At 39.2% G+C, this 24323-nt stretch overlaps 1 protein-coding gene across 3 annotated transcripts in view; it reads right to left on the reverse strand.

Moving 5' to 3' along the window:
- The window catches only part of RABGAP1L (RAB GTPase activating protein 1 like), a 225455-nt gene that overhangs the window by 68547 nt on the left and 132585 nt on the right, over positions 1-24323 (reverse strand). For all 3 annotated transcript variants that reach the window (XM_054286067.1, XM_054286068.1, XM_054286069.1), the window contains exons 15-18: positions 22424-22498; positions 18904-19029; positions 17380-17523; positions 4733-4774 (exon numbers count right to left, since the gene is read on the reverse strand). In XM_054286067.1, coding sequence (XP_054142042.1) covers positions 4733-4774; positions 17380-17523; positions 18904-19029; positions 22424-22498 — 387 coding nt within the window. The remainder of the gene's footprint in view (positions 1-4732; positions 4775-17379; positions 17524-18903; positions 19030-22423; positions 22499-24323) is intronic.

Consider the following 24323-nt stretch of genomic DNA (forward strand, 5'->3'; position numbering starts at 1 on the left):
TTTGCCAAGTTCTAAGACCATAAACAAGATTTAAGAATGAATCAGGGAAATCCTTCTGGTGACCAGTGACAGGCCTCAGGGAACAGCTGCAGCTGGCTCAGGGGAGGTTTAGTGCCACCATGATATTTTCTGAAAAACCTTCTTTGCCCAGGATTTTTCTCCTGAGAAGCTAAGAAGCCTCAGAAAAGAAATGAAAACAATAATTATCTGATTGCTTGGAATGTGGTCTGGAGGCTGCTTACCAACAAGTGCATCTTTGATTGGTTCCATGTGAATTGTGTTGACTTAATGACCAATCACAGCCAGCTGTGTTGGGACTCTGGTCAGTCAGGGGTTTTTATTATTCATTCTTTTTACCATTCTGTCTGTATCTTTCCTCTATAGTTTAGTATAGTGGTAGTATAGCATTTTCTTTTAATATAATAAAATAAATCAGCCTTCTGAGAACATGGAGTCAAATTCTCATCTCTCACCTCGTCCTGAGGCCCTCACAACACCACAGTTTAGGTTAGATATTAGGAAAAGGTTCTTCCCCAGAGGGTGCTGGGCACTGCCCAGGCTCCCCAGGGAATGGGCAAAGCCCCAAGGCTGCCAGAGCTCCAGGAGGGTTTGGACAATGCTCCAAGGGATGCACAGAGTGGGACTGTTGGGGGGTCTGGGCAGGGACAGGAGCTGGACTTGGATGGTTCTTGGGGGTCCCCTACAGCTCAGGACATTCTATGATTCTATGAAATACTAAAATAAGAAAGGAAGCTTACAATTTATTTCTTTTTCTTAGCATATGTGAGGATTTTAATGCTTATAATTTCCAGCAAAGAAACAAACTAGTTGATGACACATGGGATTAGGACGTGTGCTGGCACTGGAAGGGTATATTTTTCCCTGTCATTCTCATTAATCACCTTAATTGGGATTTTAAAAATTAAAATATCGATGCTGTTTGTTGGGTTGTTTTAAACCACAGATTTTTATGCTGCCTTTTTCCACATTGGGGTTCTCTTCACATGCCAGTGCTTCACTGCGTATTCCACTGCTCAGAAAATGAGAGGTGAGGAGTCAGGATTTCCAGCAGCTGAGGATGCTGAAGGGTAATTGACATGCAGTCCTTAGATGATGAAAGTCAGTGACTCCCAGTGTGAGACAGTGCCACCAGCTGGGGGCCCTGAGCAGGCTGTGCAGCACATTTGGATGCTACAGAACAGAAATCCATGTTTGCCTTTGATAAGAAATCAGATTAATGCCCAAACTTGGCTTTCACAGCTAAAGAGCTCTAAACCTCTAGCTGTTCATGGCTGCAAGCATACTCAGGGTGTGGGAGAAGGGAAAAGGAAGGATTCCTCCGTGTCTCAAATGTTTATTTTCTGAGGATGACAGCATCAAGATGTCTCAGGCAATTGGTCACAGAAGTAGCGCTGTCATTTCCAAACACATTTCCAAGCACTCCCTGTGAGACACAGCCCTGGGTGCAGGAGAGTTCCAGATAAAAGCTTCTCTTCTACTGCTATTTAGTGAGGGATTTGGATGCACACAATTCACTAGAAGCAAAGAAAGCGGCATTTCCACAATAACAGCTTCAGTATTCCCTTATCCAAATTTAAACTAATCCAAGAGATTGTGGATGAGAGAATAATTGCTCTGTTTTAACAAAGAACAAATCCTTAGGAGTTGCTTTCATTCACTCCAGAATCAGAGAGAGACAGAGCTTTGAAATGCAATTTTAAAGCAGTTTTTCTGCAGCATATTCAGGTTCTATAACTTGAAAAGAGCACAACACTAAACCATTTTGCTCCTAATGATTAGGAGAGATTATGAACACATTTGAATAGGACAAAAATGACTTCATTCTCAACTATTTTCTTCTATAACAGAAGAGCAATTCTTGCTGAAAGCAAATTAGAATGCTAATTCAATTTTATGTAAGCACCAGCTCCATCTCCATGCCACTGTGGAACTGTGCTCTTAGGTGAGTGTTTCTGATTTAGAATCTTACCTTTCTTACCTCAATTTTCTTTGTTTGGCTGCACTATAGAAATACTTTGTTGCATAAAACCTCCTTTGCCATTTTTTAGTGTCTATTACTTCTAAAACAGGAAGCTACAGCATACACATGCAAGAAGAAGTACTATGACTGCCACAAGCAGAATTAAACCCAACTCTTTAACTTAGAAAATAGTTATAAATAAGAGTGAAAAATTACATTATTGAATTTTCTATTGTATTTGCAGGGTGCCCCAATGAAGAAAGGAATGATGAATTTCACTTTATGTTCTTAGAAGGTTAATGGATTATTTTATGATATTATATTGTAATAAAGAATGTTATACTAAACTATATTGAAGAATATAGGAAGGATATTTACACAATGCTAAAAAGATAATATTGAAAACTTTCCAAAGTCTTGACACAGCTTGGCCCTGATTGGCCAAAGAGTGAAAACAACTCACAGCAGAATCCAATGAAACAATCACCTGTGGGTAAACAATCTCCAAACACATTCCACAGGAGCACAACACAGGAGAAGCAAATGAGATAAGAATTGTTTTCCTTTTCTCTGAGGCTTCTCAGCTTCCCAGGAGAAAGATCCTGGGTGAAGGCATTTTTCAGAGAATGTCAATGTCACAATTTTCTTCTGGAATATCCAAATAGAAACAGTCAACTGGACAAGCAGCATGTCATGGGGTATGTATAAAATGAAGACTGAACGCTTGTGATTAAAAGAAACTGGGCTAATTGCTCAGCAGGAAAAAAATTCCTTGTTTGCTGTATGACACCCATGAATTCTTTCCAAAGTTATATTTTCTAAACACTTGTTCTGCTGCTAACCTTGGTTCAACCCTTCCCTCTCACAGCAGCAGGCGGTCCCAAAGCCATCCTTCATAATTAAATTGAACTTGGTTCTCCTTCCCTGAAAACCCTGTCAGCCATCTGCAGCTCTGTGCAAGTTCTCTTCCTTTTCTTCTTTAGCTTTAAGATCCCTGAGTTGGCACCTCTGCCTCTTTCCAGAACCTGTTCCTGCCATGACAGCAGCAAACCTGCTGGTTGTGGGCTGGGTTCTTCCTTTTCCTTCCTCATTAGTGTCAGGAAAATTAATGCACAAACACCAGAGGTTTGTGTCCAAAAAGGAGACAGAGGAGTCCTGTAACTTGGTTCAAATAAAGGGAGAGGCCATGGGGCATTCACGGTTCAAATAAAGGGAGAGGCCATGGGGCATTCACCTGGGGTGTCTCAAATTTTTGGAGGATGCAGCCTCCTTTTTATCCCAATTTCCTGGCCACATTTCCCTTCTCTCTTTCCCCATTGGCTGAGGTACTTGATAGGTTCAGTCCTCCCAATACATCTGATACCAAAGATTTCCCTCTAATGTACCAACCCTCCCTTTTAACTTTTAATTCTTATGGAATTTAGGGTTTTTCTTCCCCATTACTTCTTTCATCTTTCAACGTCAAATTTCATTTATCAGCAAACCTAAAGTTTATTTGTAAAAACAAATATCTCTTTCCATTCATCAATCAGTGGAATCCTTCCCATTGTTTCTTTTATCTCCCAGTAGACCCACAGCTTGTTTCTAAAGACAAATCCACTATTCCTCTCACTAGCATGCCATAACCAGATTTCCCATTTTTCATACTGGCCTGGAAAAATGGCATATTAAAAAGCCCCCACAGCTGCAAAAAAACCATGAAACAGGAAGAAAAGAGTACACATTTTCCTTCCTCCTTTTTACAAATTTCAATTTGTGTAGGAGCACTTCACTGGAAAGATACATGAAACCAATTTCCTGTTTATAGGAGTCTTCATTAAATACATGCATTGAGGTAGAGAGTTCCAATTTTCTACATAATTTGTGTAAAACAGAAAAGCACAGGTTATTTTGGACATTTCCTCACCATAAGGATATTCACTATCTCCTGCCCACACTGCAGTACTTCTCTGAATTCACCCGCCCGCAAGTTGGACTCAGTGATCCTTTGGGTCCCTCCCACCTCGGGAGATGCCATGATTCTGTGCAAATATACATGCTTGAAATTTTCAAATTGCTCTGTTCTATATTAAAGAATAGAGAAAGGATACTTACAGAAGGCTACAAAGAATGATAATGAATCTCGTGACTCTCTCCAGAGTCCAACAAATCCTGACCATGATTGTTCATTAAATCAAAACAATTCATATGAAACCAATCAACCAACCACCTGTCGGGTAAACAATCTCCAAACCACATTCTAAAGCAGCAAAACACAGGAGAAGAAAATGACTTAATATTGTTTTCCTTTTTCTCTGAGGCCTCTCAGCTTCCCAGGAGAAGAATCCTGGGCAAAGAGGATTTTTCAGAAAATATGATGGTGACACAGAAGTTCCCCATATTAGAGATTTCTTTTCCTCTCTCAGTATCACAAATACATTTGATACCAGTCAATCATGTTTTATACAAAACAACCCAGACACAAAACAGATATGCTGTGAAATGAATCTGAATTTTCTTCACAGTAATTACATGAGACATTTAAATCTTTAGACTGTATCCCTTGTTCCACAAGCTTTATGATATTATTAGGTTTAATAAAAACATATCTATCATAAGTACAATTTTGAAGACATCTCTATGCAAATGGATATTTCTCCTTCATTCCCTTCTCCAGAGGTCCCACTATTATTGTTCCTTTAGACATGATATTAAGATAATCAGTGTTTTAGTTTCATAAAACAAAATACATTTTTAAAAAAAATTACTTACCTTTAAAAGAGCCAAAGCCACATGGAAGATTATGTTCATACCCTGAAAATAAGAAGAAAGAGACTTCAATCAGTCCCAGCATACAAACCTCTTTTCATACTTATCATTTTGTGGCATCAAAACTCAACGTCAGTCCCTAGGGAACACTTCCCTTTTCCTGGTACATTTGGAAGTTCCTCATTGAAGCCCCAAGGCAGTTTCCAAACTCCCACTTCTGGGGGAAGATCTCCGCTTTTTGGGGCTTTGGGAACCTTCAGTGAGTGACTCAGGTGCTGTGGATGGGACAGGCTGTCCCTCCCTCTGTTGCAGCGCCTGGCAATGCTGCCTTTCCATGACCAGTGCAGGACACTGGCATCAGAAAAATGCAATAAGTATTCCAGGTGATAGATTTTTTTGTCAAGTAACAAGCTTAGTCATGATTTATCAGGTAAAATCTTGCATACTCAAACTGTAAAAAAAACCCCAAAAAAACCCCCCCAAACACAACCCCACAAGTACACAAGAGACTTTTTTTTACTGTGTTGAGCCAAAAGTCAAAACTATTTCAAGGCCAAACAAGCTGCTGTCTGTATCCAGTAGTTGCTTGCTGCTTTGCAAAAACTGGAAATACAAATGCAGAGAAATGCATTCAGTGAGAAATACAGGGACAACAGGCAGTTATTTGAAGATTAAACAGTCTGCAGCCTACATATGTTGATAATTTAAGATAATAAACAACTTTGTCTTCATCCAAATATGAGAAATACCATATGCAGTTCTTGTTTGCTGTACCATGTACTTCGTGTTCAGACTGTTTTCCTGAATTATTTTTCCAAATCCTCTTGCCTTGTTTAATGGCATTATAAATCTTTTCTAACAATAGCTCCCAGAGCTGGTATCTAGAAACATCTCAACAGATTTGCACACAAGTAATACTGCAATTATATTTTATTGTTGTGGGATAACAACAAGACTTGTGACAAGGAAACGTTCTCCAAGCAATTTCTGCTTCTGGAATTGAATGTGTTTCCAATCCTCTTCCTGAAAACCTGAGACCATGTTTCTATAGAAATTAGCTTTTATGAAAACATGCTGGGACTTTACAGGAGCTTTTTTGGGAATAAAGTTTATTTTTAATGTAGATAGTACAGTGCCTTGCAGGGATTGTACCATTAATGAGTCCTGAAAATGCTGCAACATCAGACATAATGAATATTGCAACACTGAATTACTTTGCAATTCACTGCATTATCACTGATAACAAACTGGGTTTTCCCACTAGAGGTCACAATTGCAGCAGGACTGAATCTTGCTTCATCACTAGGAAACCCTTCTTCCAATTGGGATAACAATTATTTCAAGTTGTTTGGCTTTATGTGCTTCCTTTTAATTGAGGAATGTAGAAAAATAGAAGTCCAGTTGTGAATTTCAGTTGTAACATTGATAATACCAGAGCTCCAGCAGTAGTAAAGTAAGTTCATAGTACTTTGAGGTTTATTTCAAATATTAATCTGAAGTCAAAAGTTAATTCCACACAGTCATGCCATTCACAACTTTTACTTTCTAGCAGAGAGGACTGACAAACACACTCTGTAAATGAGAGGAATATCAACAAGCTATCACAAACATTGCACTTTATTCTTAACAAACTGATCAGATTTTGTTATGATATGAGTAAGACTACTGCATCTAATAGCTGGACTGATGCCTCAGGTTTCAGCTTTTATATTTTTCAGATTCTGTTCTGCTTTAGTGTGTGGGTCTGAGTTTCGCATTATGGGATGGTGAGCTCTCTTCACAGAATAGGGAGACAAAACAATTCCTGTCCTAGCTGAGGACCAAGGACAAATGATCCCAATCTCAGGCCCAAGAGCACAAACAATGTGGACTGCAGAGAGAAAAACAAGAAGGATGGGTCTGCATGGGCTAAAGCTGTAATTAAACAATTAACTCCAATGTGCAAACGGAGCAGAACTTATAAAAGTGAGAGACCCCGTGCCCAGTTGTCCATTTTGTGACCATTTTGGTTCATCTTGGGTGCAGCCCTGGCTGGGCTCTTGTGCTGCCCAAGGTGGATCCATTGAGGTCTTTGAATAAATCCCCACTTTATTCTTTAACTCTGTCCAGCCTCTGTTCTAGGTCAGCCTGCACAAGGCATCAGGACTACTGAGGAATTAGTGCTCTGCGTATTTTCTGGCACAACCATAAAGAAATGTACACCAGTTCTCACTTATTTTCTAAACATTTTTTTTCTGATCTGCCTGAAACTAATGCTGTTTCTGAATTCAAGTGAATAAACTCTCTCCAGGTACTCCTCTTATACCATTACTCCTCACATGGACAGCAACTGCAGCAGAAATAGGTTTTTACCTGCCTTGAGAATCCCCATCTCCTTCTCAAGCCCCACCAGGCAAGGGGCAGCTCACAGACCGGCTCCTGTTACTTGAGGTAACTTGATCAAGGCTCAAGCACCCTAAAATTGCAACATGAAAGGACTTAAAGTATCTCTATCCAACTATCCTGAGCAGCATTCTGCTACTCTCAGCACCAGAAAAACACCTGCAGCTTCCTCTTTCCTCCAAGGCAGAGGGAAGTCCTGAATCAACGCAGCATTTTCAGCTGAGGCATCAATTGCTGCAGTTTCCTGCTGCCCACTGGGGACTTGCAGGGCCAGTTCAGCCAACAGCTGGGTGGACTGGAGCTGGATGTTCCAGATTTCAAAGCAGAGAAAAAACTCACCCCATGTTTGAACAACTCACTGGATAACCACTGATCTGCCTGCTGCAGTTATTTGTCCTAATTCATGCAAGACTCTTCTTCCACAGCCAAGTTTAATGATGATGATTATGAAAAAGAAGGCTCAGCTCATTTTGTCACAATCTCTTATTTAAAACCTTACTTAATTTACCACACAGTGATTTATAAGCTTCAGCTTAAGCTTTTTCAGCTATTTTAGAAGAAAGACCAAAAATACCAAAGTGCACCAGACATATAAATCATTGGTAGCAATATCCCTCCAGCAGTTTGATAATGGAAACATGGAAGTCCATACAAATCATCCATGAGGGGGAAAGAGAAAGGAGCCCATATGAAATGAGCTTTTGGCAATTACTTTTTAAATCCAAAGGTCATATGCTTAACTAGGCATTTTGAAATAAGTGCTGTATGTCTTGGGGATGGCTTTTATCCCATATCTGGGGTGGGGTTTTTTTGATTTTTTTTTGGTTTTTGTTTTTTTTTGGTTGGTGTTTTGTTTTGTTTTTTGGTGGGTTTTTTGGTTGGTCGGTTTGTTTTGTTTTTTGGGTTTTTTAAATTTTTGGGGGGTGTTGTTTGTTTTGTGTTTGTGGTTTTTTTGGGTTTTTTTTGTTTTGTTTTTTTTTTTGTTTTGGTTTGTTTTTTTGTTTTGTTTTGTGTCCAGAATGGTGACTGCCTCTTTCAAACCACAGCACTATAATACCATGCAGATCTTATCTTGAGATTTCAAAGATTTGCATGTGTGAAAGTTGTTCATAATTACCTTAACACTATTTTTAACAAAGAACAGCCAAGAGTAAAATTTTACACTTATAAACAAGAACTTGTAAGAGCACAGGAATGGTGAGGGGCTTGTCATCATGTCCTGTCACAGAATCAAGTGTTATTTAATGACCTTCTGAAGTTTGTGTAGAGGTCTTGAGAACTTGAAGAGAGCTCATGAAACTCAGGAGTTTTGGAGAAGGAACAAACCCAAGCCAGAGAAATGAAAGGGGAAGGGGAAGGATGTTGGAGTTTGTATCATATTTCAGCCCCCTTACAGCTCCTGCTGACTGCCACACTGACCATCCTCTGCTTTACAGACACACTCTGCTTTACAGACACACTTACTCCAGAATAAAGAGCATCATTTAGCAGAAGAGCCCTTCATACCAACTGGTACTGGGATGAACACTCACCATCCAGGAAGTCCCCATTTAATTCATAAAGATTGTGCTTCATAGAAACATCTGCTTCTTTGAACTATATGTCAAAAACCCTGTAATTTTCAACCACCACTGGAGGTAATGTTCTCATGGGCAACCAGTGAAACTTTCTCACGACGCTGTAAAAATGAAATTACTCACGTGCACTAAAATTTAGATTGGCTGAAAGTAAAGGGAAATGTAAAGATGTTAACTGTAGTCTAATGAGAGGTTTTCCCAGTTCCTGACTCCCTCCAAAGCCAAGATTTCTCCTGTAGATAGAAGCCTCTTTGAGGAGTCCTCCCTTTGAGTCCCTCTGCACTCTGAAACAAGATGATCTTTGAAAAGGCCTGAAAATTAGGCTGGGAACAAAGAACAAACTGAGACTGGTAAAGATGCTGTTCTGTGGGACCCAGTTTGCATTCAGTGAGGCCTCTGTGACAGAAATGCTGCCTGTGGCTTCCTGCTGAAGGGAGGAGGGACAGATTTATTCATCTGACCCAGCAAATCTGCCAAGAGGCCAGAAAAAAGGAAGTCAAGGGGCAGCAAACCAATATTTGCTATGAGTAAAATTCAACAGCCAAGCACAGAGCTGAGTGAGGATAAACAATTCAGCTGTGTGTATCTGGACAACATTTGCCCTGGGAATTACTTTAGAATTTCTCTCCTGTTTTAAAGCTTCTGTTTAGCGAGAAACCTCAAGAGAAAACAGGCTGTATTCAATATTAGCATCTCTCCAACCCAGACCCCCCAACACACCTTCCTCTGGTTACACAGTAACACCCTTGGCACTATCTATCTTCACCAACAAAAGGAAGTGAGTATCTCTAAAAAAAAAAAAAGGAAATTTAATTCATCAATGTCCTTATCTGTGTTTTTTCCCCTAGATATGCATGACATGTAAAAAGAAACAGTGAAGGTACTGATAAAATAAAGTTCAGCACCAGGTAAAAAGACAGATATAAGAGTCAAATAATCAACTCCTTAAGGGCTGAGAAGTCTCAGTGACATGACATGAACCTCTTCCAGCTTTCTAATAACTGAATTTTCTTTTCTTTAAAGGGACACTAGCTATTCAACTGAAGTTAACTTGACATTGCTTCATAATTCCAAAGTCTTTCATAATTATGTGTTCAGTTGCACAGCCTTTCAAGGGAGCTGCAGAGGGTAATTGGGGTTACAGACTCTAAAGGAGAATTCAAATTCTATTTATGTTTTGGATGGGTTCCAGCAAAACAATTACTTGGCAACTCTAATATGTTGAGAACACAGTAAACTTTAGGAATGTCACAAACATCTTTGTTTTGTTGACAAGATGAATATACAGTCTGAAGCTCAAAGTTCCCTTTGTAAGCAGGGCAGCCTTGGAACATGCTCTGCAGGGGCATGCACGTTAATTAACATCTTTTAGGCTGCTTGTGTAGCTTGTACATTTATTCTAGCTCAATGACAAGATGACTCAAGGAAAAAAAAGGTTAAAACTCTTGTTCAAATAAGGCACAACACGAATTAGCAGGTTTTGTGTAAACAACAGATACAGCTTTCTTAGTACAGGAAAAGATCAAACAAAATGCAAATTACAAAGAGATCTCACTGCTGATGTTTGAGTACAGTGGAGTTTTCAGACTGGGCTTCCCCCAGTGACTCCATATACATATACAGCCTAAAATTCTGCCACACAGGGAAGGAGAAAACCCAGAAAACTCCTCCTGATCTATGATTCCATGAAAAATACACACAGCCAATTAAAACCAGTTGACTGAACTATTAGAGAAGCAGGTACCAGGGAGATGGCAAAAACAGAGCCAGGGGATTCTGCACTGATTTGTGTCAGTTTTTTGTATTTTGCAGCATAAAACAGCACACAATAAATACCAGGCTACCATGAACCTGTACTGGTCTGATTTCACATGAAATTTTGTTTGGTTGGTTGCTTTCAATAGAAATAAATGGGATTTAGGAGTGAACATTTGTATGTTTTGGGTGGTTTTCATGTAATTTGCTGCTGAGGTGTTGCTATGGCTGAATGAAGGTAGAGGCTGCTGTGAGATAAACATTTTTTTCCTTTCCACCTTCTGTGACTGTTTGCAAAGAATAAAAACTTACAGCCACAGAATTTGAAGTCTTTTCCACATATCAAACTGCTCCCTTGTATGAGGTATTTCTGCAGTGGTACATTCCTAATTCACCAGCAACTCCTTATAGGCTAGCAGCTTTTGTCAACCAAGGCAGACACTAACTCTGCTTTTCTGCTTTGTAAAGCTTTCAGTTGCAGAGGGTTTAGACATTTCTGCCCCTTTTCCAAAACTGATTAATACAGGGACAAAGAAAGGGGTCTCAATCCATACTGGGCACCAAGGGTGTTGTCACACACAAGGAGAGAAGAAGAGGTCTCATCTCTTTATTTAACACAGGTCCTCCAGCTCTGGCATGGAAACAGGGAATGGCTGTTAGGAGAAGGGATTTTCCAGATCCCAGTTTTCATGAGAGCAGACAAGGTGAGGGGTTTAGAACACCTCTTGACAGAGAGCTGTGACTCGTTCCCCCTACCTGTGCTCACACACCACAAATAAAAATCCATGCCCACACTAAATGAACATCTGCTCCCTGCACTCCCTCTGATCTTCCCAGTGTTACTCTTCATCCTCTCCCTTTCCCTGCCATGAATGACACAGCCCTGGCTCTTGCCTCTCTGAACCCTGACATTGATCTTCCCTTTCCAATGTTGAGTCAAATGCAAAGTTCACATTTTGATTTTACATATTCAGAAAATCCGTAACAGCCTTAGATTGCAAGCACAAAGCAACAGAAAGTGTTTCAGCACAGGCTCTTCTTTAAAAACACTTCCCAAATTAGCTCAGCTTCCTGGATTTGCTCATGGAATATCACTCTCTCATTTATGATACTTTCTTTCAGTTATTTCCAAAGTGTTTTTGAAGCTTGCCAAGACTGTTTAGGATATGCTGCTATTCCAATACAGCAGATGGCACTAGTGTTAAGTAAGCATTATGGAAATTTACTGTATTCCTAGAAAAAACAACCAAGTGAACATCAACTAGCAGGTGGCTAAAATATTTCATGAGCAATGGGGAGAGTAATCCAGAGCCACAGCGTGAACATGGCATTAGATGTGTCCCCCCTCTAAGGCCCAAAGTCATTCAAACCAGTCACTCATCATTTCCACCCAGATCTTAGAACATTTCTAAGAAGCAGCCTTAACATCATTCCAATAAACATTTAGGACCACAACATTTATCAACATCACCCAAAAGCTACCTTCTGTTCTCATAAGTTATATCTTGGAGTGCAGACTCTTGGGAGACCATTTTTCCTTTGCTCATGCTGAGTGCTCATCATCAGCCTTGTGATTTTGGGGATGAACAAGCAGCACCATGACTGGAAGATACATAAATTATGGATGCTCAAAGGAACAGCTGGACATCCTTGAGTCAAGGGTTATGCCAAACCCTCTCCTAGAACCTCTCAGATTGCATTCTCTATTAAAACACTCTTCTTGGTCCAAGCCTGAATGATTATAAATTCTCTTAGAACATTTTGTGTCCCCAGTCCCCATGGCAATACAGAACATGGTATTACACACCTCCAGCAGTTCTGCTGTTGACTGAATTTTACATGAAAGCACCTTATACTACTTGTAACCTTCACTTTGAAAAGAACTTAAAATTGTTTATCACTATAATCAGAATCTTTTTAACACACACATCCAAAAGCTTTAAGTAGTTCCTCATGCAGCACACACACAATCAAATCCGACACCCTTCTTTCTTTCTTTTTATCTTAATTTCTGTTCTAGTGCTGAAAAGCCCCCACAGTGGATTACAGCTGTAGATCATCACATGAATTAGGCTAAAATTACTTTTCCTTTGGATTTAATAACTCATCTAACAACATAAAAGCCAAACATCCAGGTCTAGTAAACCTGAGGTTATCTCTATTGCAGACCTCCCCCTTCTGCAACAAAAATTATCAAGATAGTTGACACGTCAACAGATCCTGGAGTGCAGCAAACCAGCAGTGCCACTGGACATCCACATTCAAATTCCAGTCATCCATCTGGAGTCTGAGAAAACCTATTCTCCTTCTTCTAAATTAATTAAAAGCTAATTATAGCAGTCTGGGAAAGAAATCCTTTCCAGTCTCTTTACATGGAACAGCAGTGGCTGATAAGGACTTCAGCAAGACTCAGCTCTCCAGCAGGCCTGATGCAAAGGGACTGGGCAGAGGGAAGGACACAGCCTAAATGCCAACATTTATTTGTCTGTATTCCTAAAAGGAACACAAACAGACGGCTCCTGGCCTTTTCCAACGAACATGGATGGCTTTGACTTCACTCTGGTAAATACTACTGAAATAACACAGACAGCTCCAGCACAGATCTATGCTTACTTAGAATTTAAGCCCAGCTTTTAATATGCTGTTACCATAAGAGATTTTATTTCTAGCAAGTCTTTTCTTGTGTTTTGTATGATTTCTTAAAATATTCATAACTGGAAGGGTTAACAAATGTAGACAACATGGCAATGCAAGTAAGTTTAAAAAGTTCAATTTTTCTTCCCCTATAGATCCACAAAAGATAAACAACAGTCTTCTATTTAATTCCCATTTCATCTCAGTGCAGATTTACAGAGGAAGTGGGCTTGTTCTTGACTCAATTCCTGAGGAAGTTTAATAAATTGAAATGTTCATCTGTTCTTTCTCAGCTCTGTTGAAGGCATCACAGAAGACTGTGACAGTGACAGATAAAAAATAGCAGGCTGTGATGGTCCCTCCTCCTCGGCCAGCCCTGAGCGCTACCAGACGGCGTCTCCTGGCACATCCATCCCCAGCAAGACACACACAAGACAGAAATCAACTCCTCAGCATCAATACTTGTGATTCTGCTCTGATTTTCAATGTTTCATTAGGAAGGAGTGCTCCCAATAAGTAAATCTCCACAATGTGGTGCCAGGTTTTAGCTATCAGTAAGTGCTTGTTTAGCAGCACCACGGTGTTCACATTTTACGTGATTTTTAAAGACACCTATCAGCCTTCACTGTAACAGACAATTTCTCAAAATCGATTATATAAAGTATTTTCAACATTAATCTGAAAGCAATAGTTGAGAAATAAAGGCCAAGGAGTGATGGCATCTTAGCTTTCAATTCCCCCTTCTTGCACTGTGCTCTGTGGTCCTGTGAAAAGCACTTTTCCTTCTTTGCTATTAGCTATTTTAGTAAACATTAAATAATTTCATACCCAAAACTGATAATCAGCTGCATCCCTTTGTATCCAGTCAGGATCCAGTCAGAATGGCAGCTTAGTAGTCAAATTACATAGTCAAATTATGTACTATAACACTAAAATAAAGAGCTGTCTGTGCCACCCCAGGAAGGGCAGCATGCAGGAGAGGATTTTGCATATTGCTTAAAAGGAGAGAAGTACTGTCCTTAGGTATTTTATATGCCCCAAAACTGCACACAAAATAGCCAGATCAACCTAAAATGGAGGTTACCCATAGTGTTTCAATATTCTCAGCTAATAATGGAGTGACAGCTTGAGCTCTGCACCTCCTTTAGTTTTGGCAGAACTGTATATATCACAAAAGGTTAAAAAAATTTCTTTTTTAAGCAGAAAAAAAAATCATGACAATTTTGAAAACGCTTACAGATTATCTGCCAAGTGGTTTGGATTGTTTTTCTCTTCTAAATGCCTACTGAAGGTCATTTATTTAGTGTTTTTCAAACAAACATTTTCATTTTAAATTGAATAGTTTAAAACACAACATGAAGTGAAATGTCAACTGTTTGATATTCTGTAGCACAGCCGAGGTGCAGCTGTTGCTCTGAGGACAGCTCTGAGTGACAAGAGCTTTACCTAGATGAATTGCTATTTCTGAGTATGACTTTAAATAAATAATTTAAAATAGAACAAAAAGAGACAGCAAAACAGAGCAGGCTTGGGAAGTGTTCAATAACATCATGTCATATTGACAGATAAGACTGACAAATCCAAATACAACTCTGCTTTTCATCAACAAAAATGTTCTTCAATGCAAACAGAAATAGCAAAGGGGAAAAGAAAAATGAAACAGCTGCAACAGGCAGCTAAAAGGAGCCTTGTAGAAAGATCTCCAGGCTCCAACCCACACAGTTTGCTACAATCACATTAAAACTTCCACCTGGATCAATAGGTTTGTGTTTTTATTACAAGCAGCTGAGCCTTATAAGATGTACCACAGCAGTGTGGTGATGTACCTGCCTGAAGCCCAAAATTCTCCTCAAGCTTCTGTCACAGGGAAGAAAAAGAATTCAAAAATGTTTCATTTCTACATGGGGATGGGGGACAGATTCTACTCTAGAACTACTCAGGTAATATTCTAAGATCACTGGAAATTGAAGCAATTTGGAGGGTTTATTCACATCTTCAACAGCCTGGTTACAACTTTAAAAAAATAACAATAAAAAATGTGCTAGAAGACAACAGAATAAAATAACTCAGTCACACAGAAGCTATGGCAAATCCCAAATTTGTGCTAATCAGACCGCTCTGAAGCAGTATTTCCTGTGAGAATGATGAGAAGACCTTGACTGTAATGACACTCACTTTGATGGGATTTTAAAAATTCCTCCATAAAACTTAATTCCCATCATAACTTCAGCTCCTTTTTCATAGTTCTGCTTCTACCCAGGAGTTCCAGCCTCAGCTTGTGCCTCTGTGCAGGCAGGGGAAGGAAATGTGCCTCCCTGGTCAACTGGGAAATTACAGCACTTCCAACAGGTATTTCTCATCTCTGAATTGAAAGCTGAGTATCTGTAAGGATTGATTTCACTCTTCCAGCCACAATCAAAAGTCAAAAACCCAAGCCAATACTAAAACTCTTGCCTGACATGGAATCACTGGATGGTTGGGGTTGGAAGAGACCTCTAGAGATGAGCTATTCCAAGACACAAATTGTTCACCCATAATTCAAATATTTTCAAGGCAACCAGAGTGACTCTCCTAAAAATTATTAGTTAGCAGCAATGGTTCTAAATGGTTTTCTTCCCCTAATTTTTTCTTTCCTATAAGAGTTGCATAGAATGTGAACATTTTGTAACTACAGACAGAACAAGGATGGAGAAAGCACAAGTCATGATCTTGAAAGGTATTTAAAATTCATCTGTATCTATAAAAAATTAAGGAAAAGGCTGGAAGCTTGTTTTTAAAAACTTAAAACAATTCACTTCAAAGGCTTCTTGCTTTTCTGGGGATTTTTTTTCTGCAGAATATGTTTCAGTGTTAGCAGCTGCCACTGTTTTTTCTCCTTCCAGTTGCCAGAATTACCAGCATGCTGGTTGTTCAGAGATAAAGTAAGGAACAATTTAATGCAGAAAAAATTATGTTTTGATTCCCCCCATAATTCCTTCCAGAGGCTGACTGGACAAACAACTTCAGTTTTCTGTCAAGGAATGGCTTTTTCCTGGCTCTGCCTGTGGCCATACACCTACAGAACTGACTTGCTGTCTATAATAAGGGCCAACTTTGAGAGTGGTTGACTCCTGACTCTGAGGAGCATTTTTGTGATAGCCCACACTGGTGCCTCAGGACTTTGTCTGCCACTGCCCAACTCTTTCTCAAGATGTCTGCATGTATCTTCTCGCTTGAAATAACTTTTCTTACTTTTTCTGGTTTATTTTTGGCTGTAGTAAAAGAGGTTCCTTTAGCTCTGTGTGATGACCCTCCACAAACACTAACAAGTTTCCCTTTCCCTAGCGTGTTCTGATGTTGCACTCTTACTTTCCCCTTGGATTTCACCTTGGTTTCTCCTTGGATTTTCACCTTCTTTCCCACCCCAATTTCTTCAGACACACTGAGATAAACATTGCCAATATTACCCTACATTGCTTTGATAACTGAGCACCAATATGCAGAATAAGAAATAGTCTCGAGGACTGAATCCTACCAAGGCACCTGCAGCAAGCCTGAAGATTGTCAGAGAAAATACTTCACAATAAAAATTAACAAAATGAACTACAGTCAACAGTATTTCCTACTAGTGAAGCATTCACCATTTAAAATTATCAAATATTTTATCTATCTATTTATTTTCATGTTTGTGACCCCTTGAAATTGGAGATGAAATCAGATTTAAAAGCAGGTGTAAATGCCATGGACTTCCCATTTACTGAAGGAAGGACTGTTTTTTTACCAAAATAAATATTCTAGATTATCAACCTATTCTGACTGGCTTTTTAAAAAAAGTGTAGATATATCTACAGCACAGACACACATCATTTTGTATTCCTAGTTGGAACTGCAGGGAAAAGAACCAAAAGGAAGGAGCTTCATTCAGTTGTGTTTCTCCCTTCTCACTCTGTTTAATACCAGGCCATCATTTCTGTCTGTGGCACTCTGAGCCAGGCCACTTGGAAAGCTTTCCTTGCTAGGTGTCTTCAAGAAATGACAATTCCTAACTCTGAATAATCATTTAACAAATTAAATTAACAACAAGATGTGTGCCTCAGATATTCCTCATTAGACCCCTCAGCAAAAAAATGAGGCAATCCACAGTTCTAATTTTAAAACCAAACCAGTGTTTCACTGAACATATTCTGTTCCATATAACCATGGTTTCTACATAACTACACAGATTTTATAATTAAACAGTAAAGGACTTCAACAAAACAAAATAAAACAAGAAGAAACATTGATGGAGTGGAGGAAGGAATTTCTGATTCAATATTTTTTTACCTCACAAAGTAGTAAGTCAATGATGTGGAAGACCATGCAGAGTGGAAACTTGGCAGTAAAAAGAGTGAGAAACCACTGGGATGCATACATGTGAGCTTCCAAATTGAGGTCTGAGAAATGGCTGTGCAAGTCTGGTAACTGCTCCTGCAATAAAGGAAAAAAATAAATGTTTCAGTGTTACTCATTAATTTGAGTTCTTCATCCATACTTTCAGTAAGGACCAGGGTTGCTAAATATCCAAAAACACAACAAAGTGAAAGCCTAGTTTCTTTTGAGCAGTGAAGATGTTTCTTGATAAATTTCAGTGCCCATGGTTACAGTTTTTAGTAAGAGATCCACAGTGGATTCTATCACAGTATCAAAGAATATACTGAGACTATACTGAGAAATTACAGAATCTTCAACAGTTGAAAGGCAGAGCAGTTGTAAAATCTATGTCATGCTGTATATTTTAAAGTTACTCCTTTGCTGTGTTGTGTCTTCCTATGAATGCTTCTGCCACAAAAAACACTGGCTGCAGGAACCAGATAACTTTGCAGAGCTTGAAAGCAACAGAGCACACAACTCCAGCAGACCATTTCTCTAACTAGGAACACATACAAACAACACAAAATAAGCACTGAAAATCCTCCTGAACAGTGATGACATGATCACTTAATAAAGTATGTTTGTTTAGAGTATATTTGTTGATAAAATCTCTTTTGTTTGTTAACAAAAATCTTTGTGGACTTAAGTAAATATTGAGAAGCCCATATGTTGAAGTGTCACATTAATTAATATGCAATTCCACTCCATCAAGTATGAAGTATGCACAATTTGACATCTGAAAAAATACCACTAAATTAGCAATAGTCTGTTTTGTTTGGTTTCAGTATATCCCACAGAGGTACCTGTGGTTATCTGTGAGAGTTGACTTCAGCAAGCAGCTTTTCACCGTGCCAACAGGAGGGCAGGGCTTAATGAACTCTCAGTAATGCCTTATTATTCACAACAACAATGTATAACATTTGCAGCCCTTCAGTTGTGTTAAACTGCTTGATGAAATAGTTCCAGCTGAAAAAAGAGCAGAGTCTTGGAAGAGACAATAAAAGCTGCCCAGTGGTCCACACTTGATTGGTATTTCATAAGCATCAGGATGTCCTGATTTGCCTGACCTCTTAACACCCACATAATTCATGGGAAGTAGGACAATGATGGAGGCAGTCCAAAGGACACACTGGCCCAAATAGCACAGAGATATTCTCTCTAAGCAACATCAGAAACAGAGAGGGGGGGAAAAGGCAAATACCTGCTTGGATACAAAGATCAGCTGCAGAAGGGGTGTATCAGAGACAAAAGAAACTAGAAACAAATCTGACTCAAGATGCTTGAATTCAGCTATTAAACTTTGCTTTACCCAACCTCTAAAAGGAGAGGGGGTTTTATTGTCCAATAGCTTTTGGAAGCAAAGCATTAATCTCTTCTTCATGCCAGTGTTTCCATTTATGAAACAAATTGAAGGAGAATTTGTTACTCTGGCCACACCTGCATCAACTTCTCCAGTTGGAAAAATTTGCAGTGGAGATCTTCAAAGTTATTTCTGTAGAGGTCCCTCAAGCCATAGTCATACATTATTTTCACAAATACACAGAATGCCTGCTCCTCTGGCATCTGTTTGGAAAAAGACACAAAAATAGCGTTAATAACAGAGCTAAGGCTGGACATGCCTTACACAGACACACAAACACCTTGTGCACAATGAGTTCAGAACCTGGCATGTATTAGAATTTTCAGCCAAGTACTGTGAATGCTGAATTAACCAACTAAAATGTCAGTGGGACTATTCTCCTTGATGAGCATCTGGATTTGGCTCTGTAAGGCTTTTTAGAAGAAAATATGGGATCGTGTCACAGTTTTATGTGTGTCTATATCCCTACAGCAGCACAAGTCAACAGCATTCTTTCTGTCAAACAGGTATGAGAACAACCAGTACACAACTCTCAGGCACATAAAAACAATTTAAAAATTAAAAAAAAAAAAAAGAAAATAAAATAAAAAGGCAACAACTCATGACAGTGATGTCTAATGAGAGATACTTGGTTAAATGGGAAAAATTCAGGAGCACTAATGTAACCAACCTCTAGTGAGAACAACGCTCATATACCTTCATCCAAACCCCAGGACATCAAACTCTGAAGTCAGATTTCCCATAATCCCATCTATTAACATGCTGACTTTTTCAGAAGACCTACATCCATAATCTGTTTCATTCTGACCAAAATTTCTCACCCAACAGCGCTTTGGAAGGTGGCACTAACACAATGGTCTGAGCCACACTTCTATTTGCTGGCTTGAGCCCACTGAATGCTGACCTGGTGGGAAGCCCTGTGTCACAAAACCCCCACATGACCTTCACCTGTGCCTTCAGGTAACACAGTAATGACAGGCACAATCAGAGACCAAATCAACCTTTCCATCACATTCAAAATGTGCTTTCTTCATGTGGAAGCACCTGATTGCAACAAATAAAAACAATTGCTGAGAATCAAAAACAACTCTTGACCTTTTAGTGTATTCACTCATTTGGCCAACTGCCAGCTTCTTATCAAATACCAGCTACAGATAAAGGCTCAGCATTTTCTTCAAAGAGAATTTTAGGCTCTTGATATTTCCCTTCAGGGTTTCATCTTATGCTCAGCCCTGTCTCCAGGGCCATGGGCAGACAGTTTCATTTTCATTTTCAGACCTCATAAAGGAAAGTAACTGGTTAGCACAAAGTATTTCCAGATTGGCTGATGCCTATCAGTCTGGGCTTGATTCACCCAAGAGAAATTCTTAGGAATTTCAAAGCTCTTAATCACAATTTTATCTGGATGGAATGATCCCCACTGACAGCATAAAAAAGCTGCAGACAAAGTAAAGGAAAGAAATAATTTTATCCTGACCAAAAGGCTTGAAGGCTTGATCTGTTCTGTAAGACAATGATTGCAAATTTCAGGGGTTTTGGTAAAATACAATTATTTCTAATGAAATGACAGGTGCTCATGCACAGGCACATCTGCCCTTCATGCTCAGTTAGACTCTGGGGCTTTGCCAACCATCTCTTCCCTAAGACAGGGAGATGGAACAGAGGTCAGGACTGGGGTAAAATGCTCTTCAAGTCCTTGCTCTCAGTGAACAGAAGTTCTCCAGTATTACCAACCCTAAGAACTCAAAATCATAAATCAAATTTTGTTTTTTTTTTAATTTTGGGCATTGCCATTCTGATTTTTAGCATTTAGATATTTGCCCTTTGCTATAGTTTCTCTGAAATCACAAAAACAAGGAATTTGTGATTTTTTAAAAGTGATATTTTAGGTGGGGTTTTTTCTCCCCCACAGACAATGACTCTGAAAAATAGACAAGGAAAAAAAGTGAAGTACTGTGAGCCTCACAGTACAATTATTAAGAGTTGGTCACACTGTTTCCCTGAGATTAGAAGTTACCTCCATACCCTTGATGAGAATTTCATCAAAGAAGGAAAATCACAAAAACAGAGGATGGTGATTCAGGCTACCCAACCATGCCAAAAACACATAAACATTGAAGAGAAAGGATAACCTGTCCCAGGGAAAAAGGGAAAAGAAAGGGTCTGGAATTCCATGAGAAGGTAGGACAGTTAGAGAGGGTCTTACAAGTGTTCACAGCATACAGATTTTTTTGAGAATTGGAGAAAAAGAGGAGTCTGAGGGCATCTGTGGAAGCTCCCCAATCACACGGGCTCATTGAGACTCCTTGCTTCCCCCTTCTCTAAGCATTTCACTTCAATACCCTCTAATGAAATCAGAAGTTAGAAAGGGTTTATTAAAATGAGTGTAATTTCCATATAACAGTCCCTGTGTAGAGGCAACTTCCTCCAGCTCCAGAAACACAAAGAACAGAGTTGATTCTCTGTAGCAATGACAGCACAGCACTAAAGGAGAGGAGATGAGGTTTTAGTCAAATGTTAAGAATGTGACACCCACACATTTCTAAATAACTCTGGTATTGAAAATGGCTCATTCTTCCAGTGCAGCTTCAAAATCCTGCTTTGGGCAAAAAATTAATTGCAAAATAAGTGTTAGATAAGTTGTTTTACGGTATATGTTAGACTGCAATAATGGGACTATTCTGGGTTTATTCTTAAAACATGTAAAGCTTCTCTGCAACGCTGTTGCTTTGTAGCATGATACTCAAGACTTCAAGGAATCACAGCTCTCCCTAGGAATTACAACTTAAAACTAATCTGAATTTGAGTTCCAAATGCCCTGGGAAGTGTGTGCGTAACATACATAACACCAGCAGCTCTCTCAAAGCCACACTTCAAAAGGTATTTCAATCCTGACTGATTTTACTAATTAAAACTTGAGAGAAAAAGCAGGCAAGAGCTTGAGTAAGAATTGTAGTGGCTTATTCAGACAGTCATTACCTCAATAAATACACTATTTGAATCTGCTGCTTTGCCACTGAGACATCAGATGTAAAGCACCTTGTGCCTATAAAAATTGTGTATTTATTTATTTATCTCTGGACATATACCCATGTGTTTATAAAGCAAGCAACAGATCAAAGTTTGTGCAGTGTTTGATTGCAGGCTAAAATATCAAGGTTAAAAAATCAGCTTTCCCTCAGAAGATATTACAAAATGTCCCTAGGAGAAGAAAAGAAATCTTCTAAAAAATTAGTGAGACTACTTGCTTTGATGATCTGCTCTGAGAATGTCTCCTGGAGTTAAATTCCCCATAAACACAAAGGGAGCTTACTTAGGTGACAACTAAATTAAAAGAAAAAATTAATATGTAACAAATTGGTTTCAAGTTTTGACACAGCAGTATTTGAGAAATTAATTGATTTCTCCCAGATAAACAAAATCTACATTCATGAAGGTAGAAGACATTAATCTCTACAGCAAAAAAGCAACAAGAGGAAAATTAATACAGGCAAATAAATAACATAAATATCTGTCAAACAGCACGGCTGCACTACAACTGATTTTACAGCTGCCTTGGTTTCAAATATCAAAGCTTTCATTCTGCAATTAACTCACATGAAGCAGAAGCACAGCTGCAAGGAAGGACTGTCCCTGGCAATAGCCAATGTCTTCATCATAGACAGAATAGGCCTAGAAAAAAGAAAATAAAAAACTGTATTTAAAATGCATACAGGCACCACCAGACTGTGACATCAAGGAGCTGTGCAGGACACTGCCAGGGTCTCAAGGGGGTTACAAGGAAATTGAGATTTATTCCATCAGGAACTGGAGTGACAGGACACAGGGGATGTTCCCCATGGACACAGGGCAGGGTTAGATGGGACATTGGGTGGGCAGGCCCTGGCACAGGATGCCCAGAGAAGCTGCGGCTGCCCCTGGATCCCTGAAGTGTCCAAGATGAGGCTGGATGGAGCTTGGAGCAGCCTGGGACAGTGGGAGTGGGATGAACTTTAGGGTCTCCTCCAGTCAAAGCCATTCCATGATTCTCCATGGAACATGACTCAGGCTAAAATCACACAGGGTGTAAAACTGTAACCACTCTTGTGCTTTCAGGGCTCTTCTAAAAACACTCACAGGTCACTCTCAACCCTCCACAGATGTTAGAGTTGTAGTTGTAAATTATTATTTTTATTTTTCAATCAGCTTAAGAAGAGATGGATGCAATTTCCCTTCACTTAAATCAAGGATAATTCAGCTCAGGTGAGTAATGATAGACCTTTACCAATGCAACAAATATAACATGAAAACCAGGGTAGTATGTGCTGGGGGGAAAGTGAATGTTTGTTTTTGGAAAAACAAGTTCTGACATTATGCAAGTACAGGACCTAAGGTTAGAAAACTGCTGAGAACTACTGTAACCTGAAGTTTTTTCCATGCCCTTGTTATGCTGAAGAATGAACAAAACTCATTTTCTTACGCTATGACAGACATGCTTTTTCTTACTCTTCAAAAAATCCCCCAACTAAAATAACTAACCTTTCCTTCCCCTTTACTTTTGCAAGATGAGAAGACAGATACTGTTTTTAAAGAGCTGTCAGAGGATGTTAAGAATTTATGGAAACTTGTGGAAGTCTAAGCAGGAGCAGCAGGACTGACACCAAAGGGAGGGACATCCTGAGAGAAAAAGCAAAATACTGAGGGTACAACCAGGGAAAACCAAAGCAAAGGGCAGAGCCAGGGAGGAAGGAGCCACAAGGATCAGACAATTCACTTTTCAGTCTGATAGACTTGTGAGGAATTCTGCAATGACTCTGGAAGACAGGATTTCTCTAAGTGCAGAATATTCTGAGTATTCCTTTAAAGGTCACTGTTTCTGAACAATTTAGCCTTACATTTCCTTTGGGAAAAGCTGACCTGGGACTTGCAGCCCTCTGCCCTTTATCTGTACTGCTCACCACTCTTTCAAAAGCTGTTAGATGGGATTAGTCAGGAGCTGAGTGAAAATAACCCCAGCCCATTGCTCAGTTTCAGTGGACAAGAAAATTCAAGAAGTCACAGAAATCACTGTAAAATGTTTAATGACTCATCAAAATCCAGTTTACCAGTTTAAAACAGTCACAAAAGTCAAACATAAAATCTAACCTGAGAATTGTAGAATGGCAGATACAAAATTCAATTGGAGAAAAAAAAAAGGATGCTCTCCATAATGAAGTTAATTAGCTACTTAGTATTAAATTCACAGAAATGCCTTTAGATGCTTAAATTAATATTTTATATCATTAACTAGAATCATTCACTGGTTAATCACCATCATGAGTCATTATCTATTTGTTGCCCAGATCTATCAGTTTGTAGATGCCTAATGTCTTGTCTCTGTAGATTTCCTAAATGATGTATTATTCCTGGTTTTGATAGGCTAGCTCCACTTAGAAACAGATGTGCAGAATTACAAATGAGAAATTTGATTTATGATTTCTTCATACTATAAAAAACCACTTCTAATTTACTTCAAAAA

Source organism: Melozone crissalis, unplaced genomic scaffold (assembly GCF_028551555.1).
Source record: "Melozone crissalis strain CALT ecotype California unplaced genomic scaffold, PUWL_Pcris_2 ptg000045l_1, whole genome shotgun sequence".
NCBI classification, from domain to species: Eukaryota; Metazoa; Chordata; class Aves; order Passeriformes; family Passerellidae; genus Melozone; species Melozone crissalis.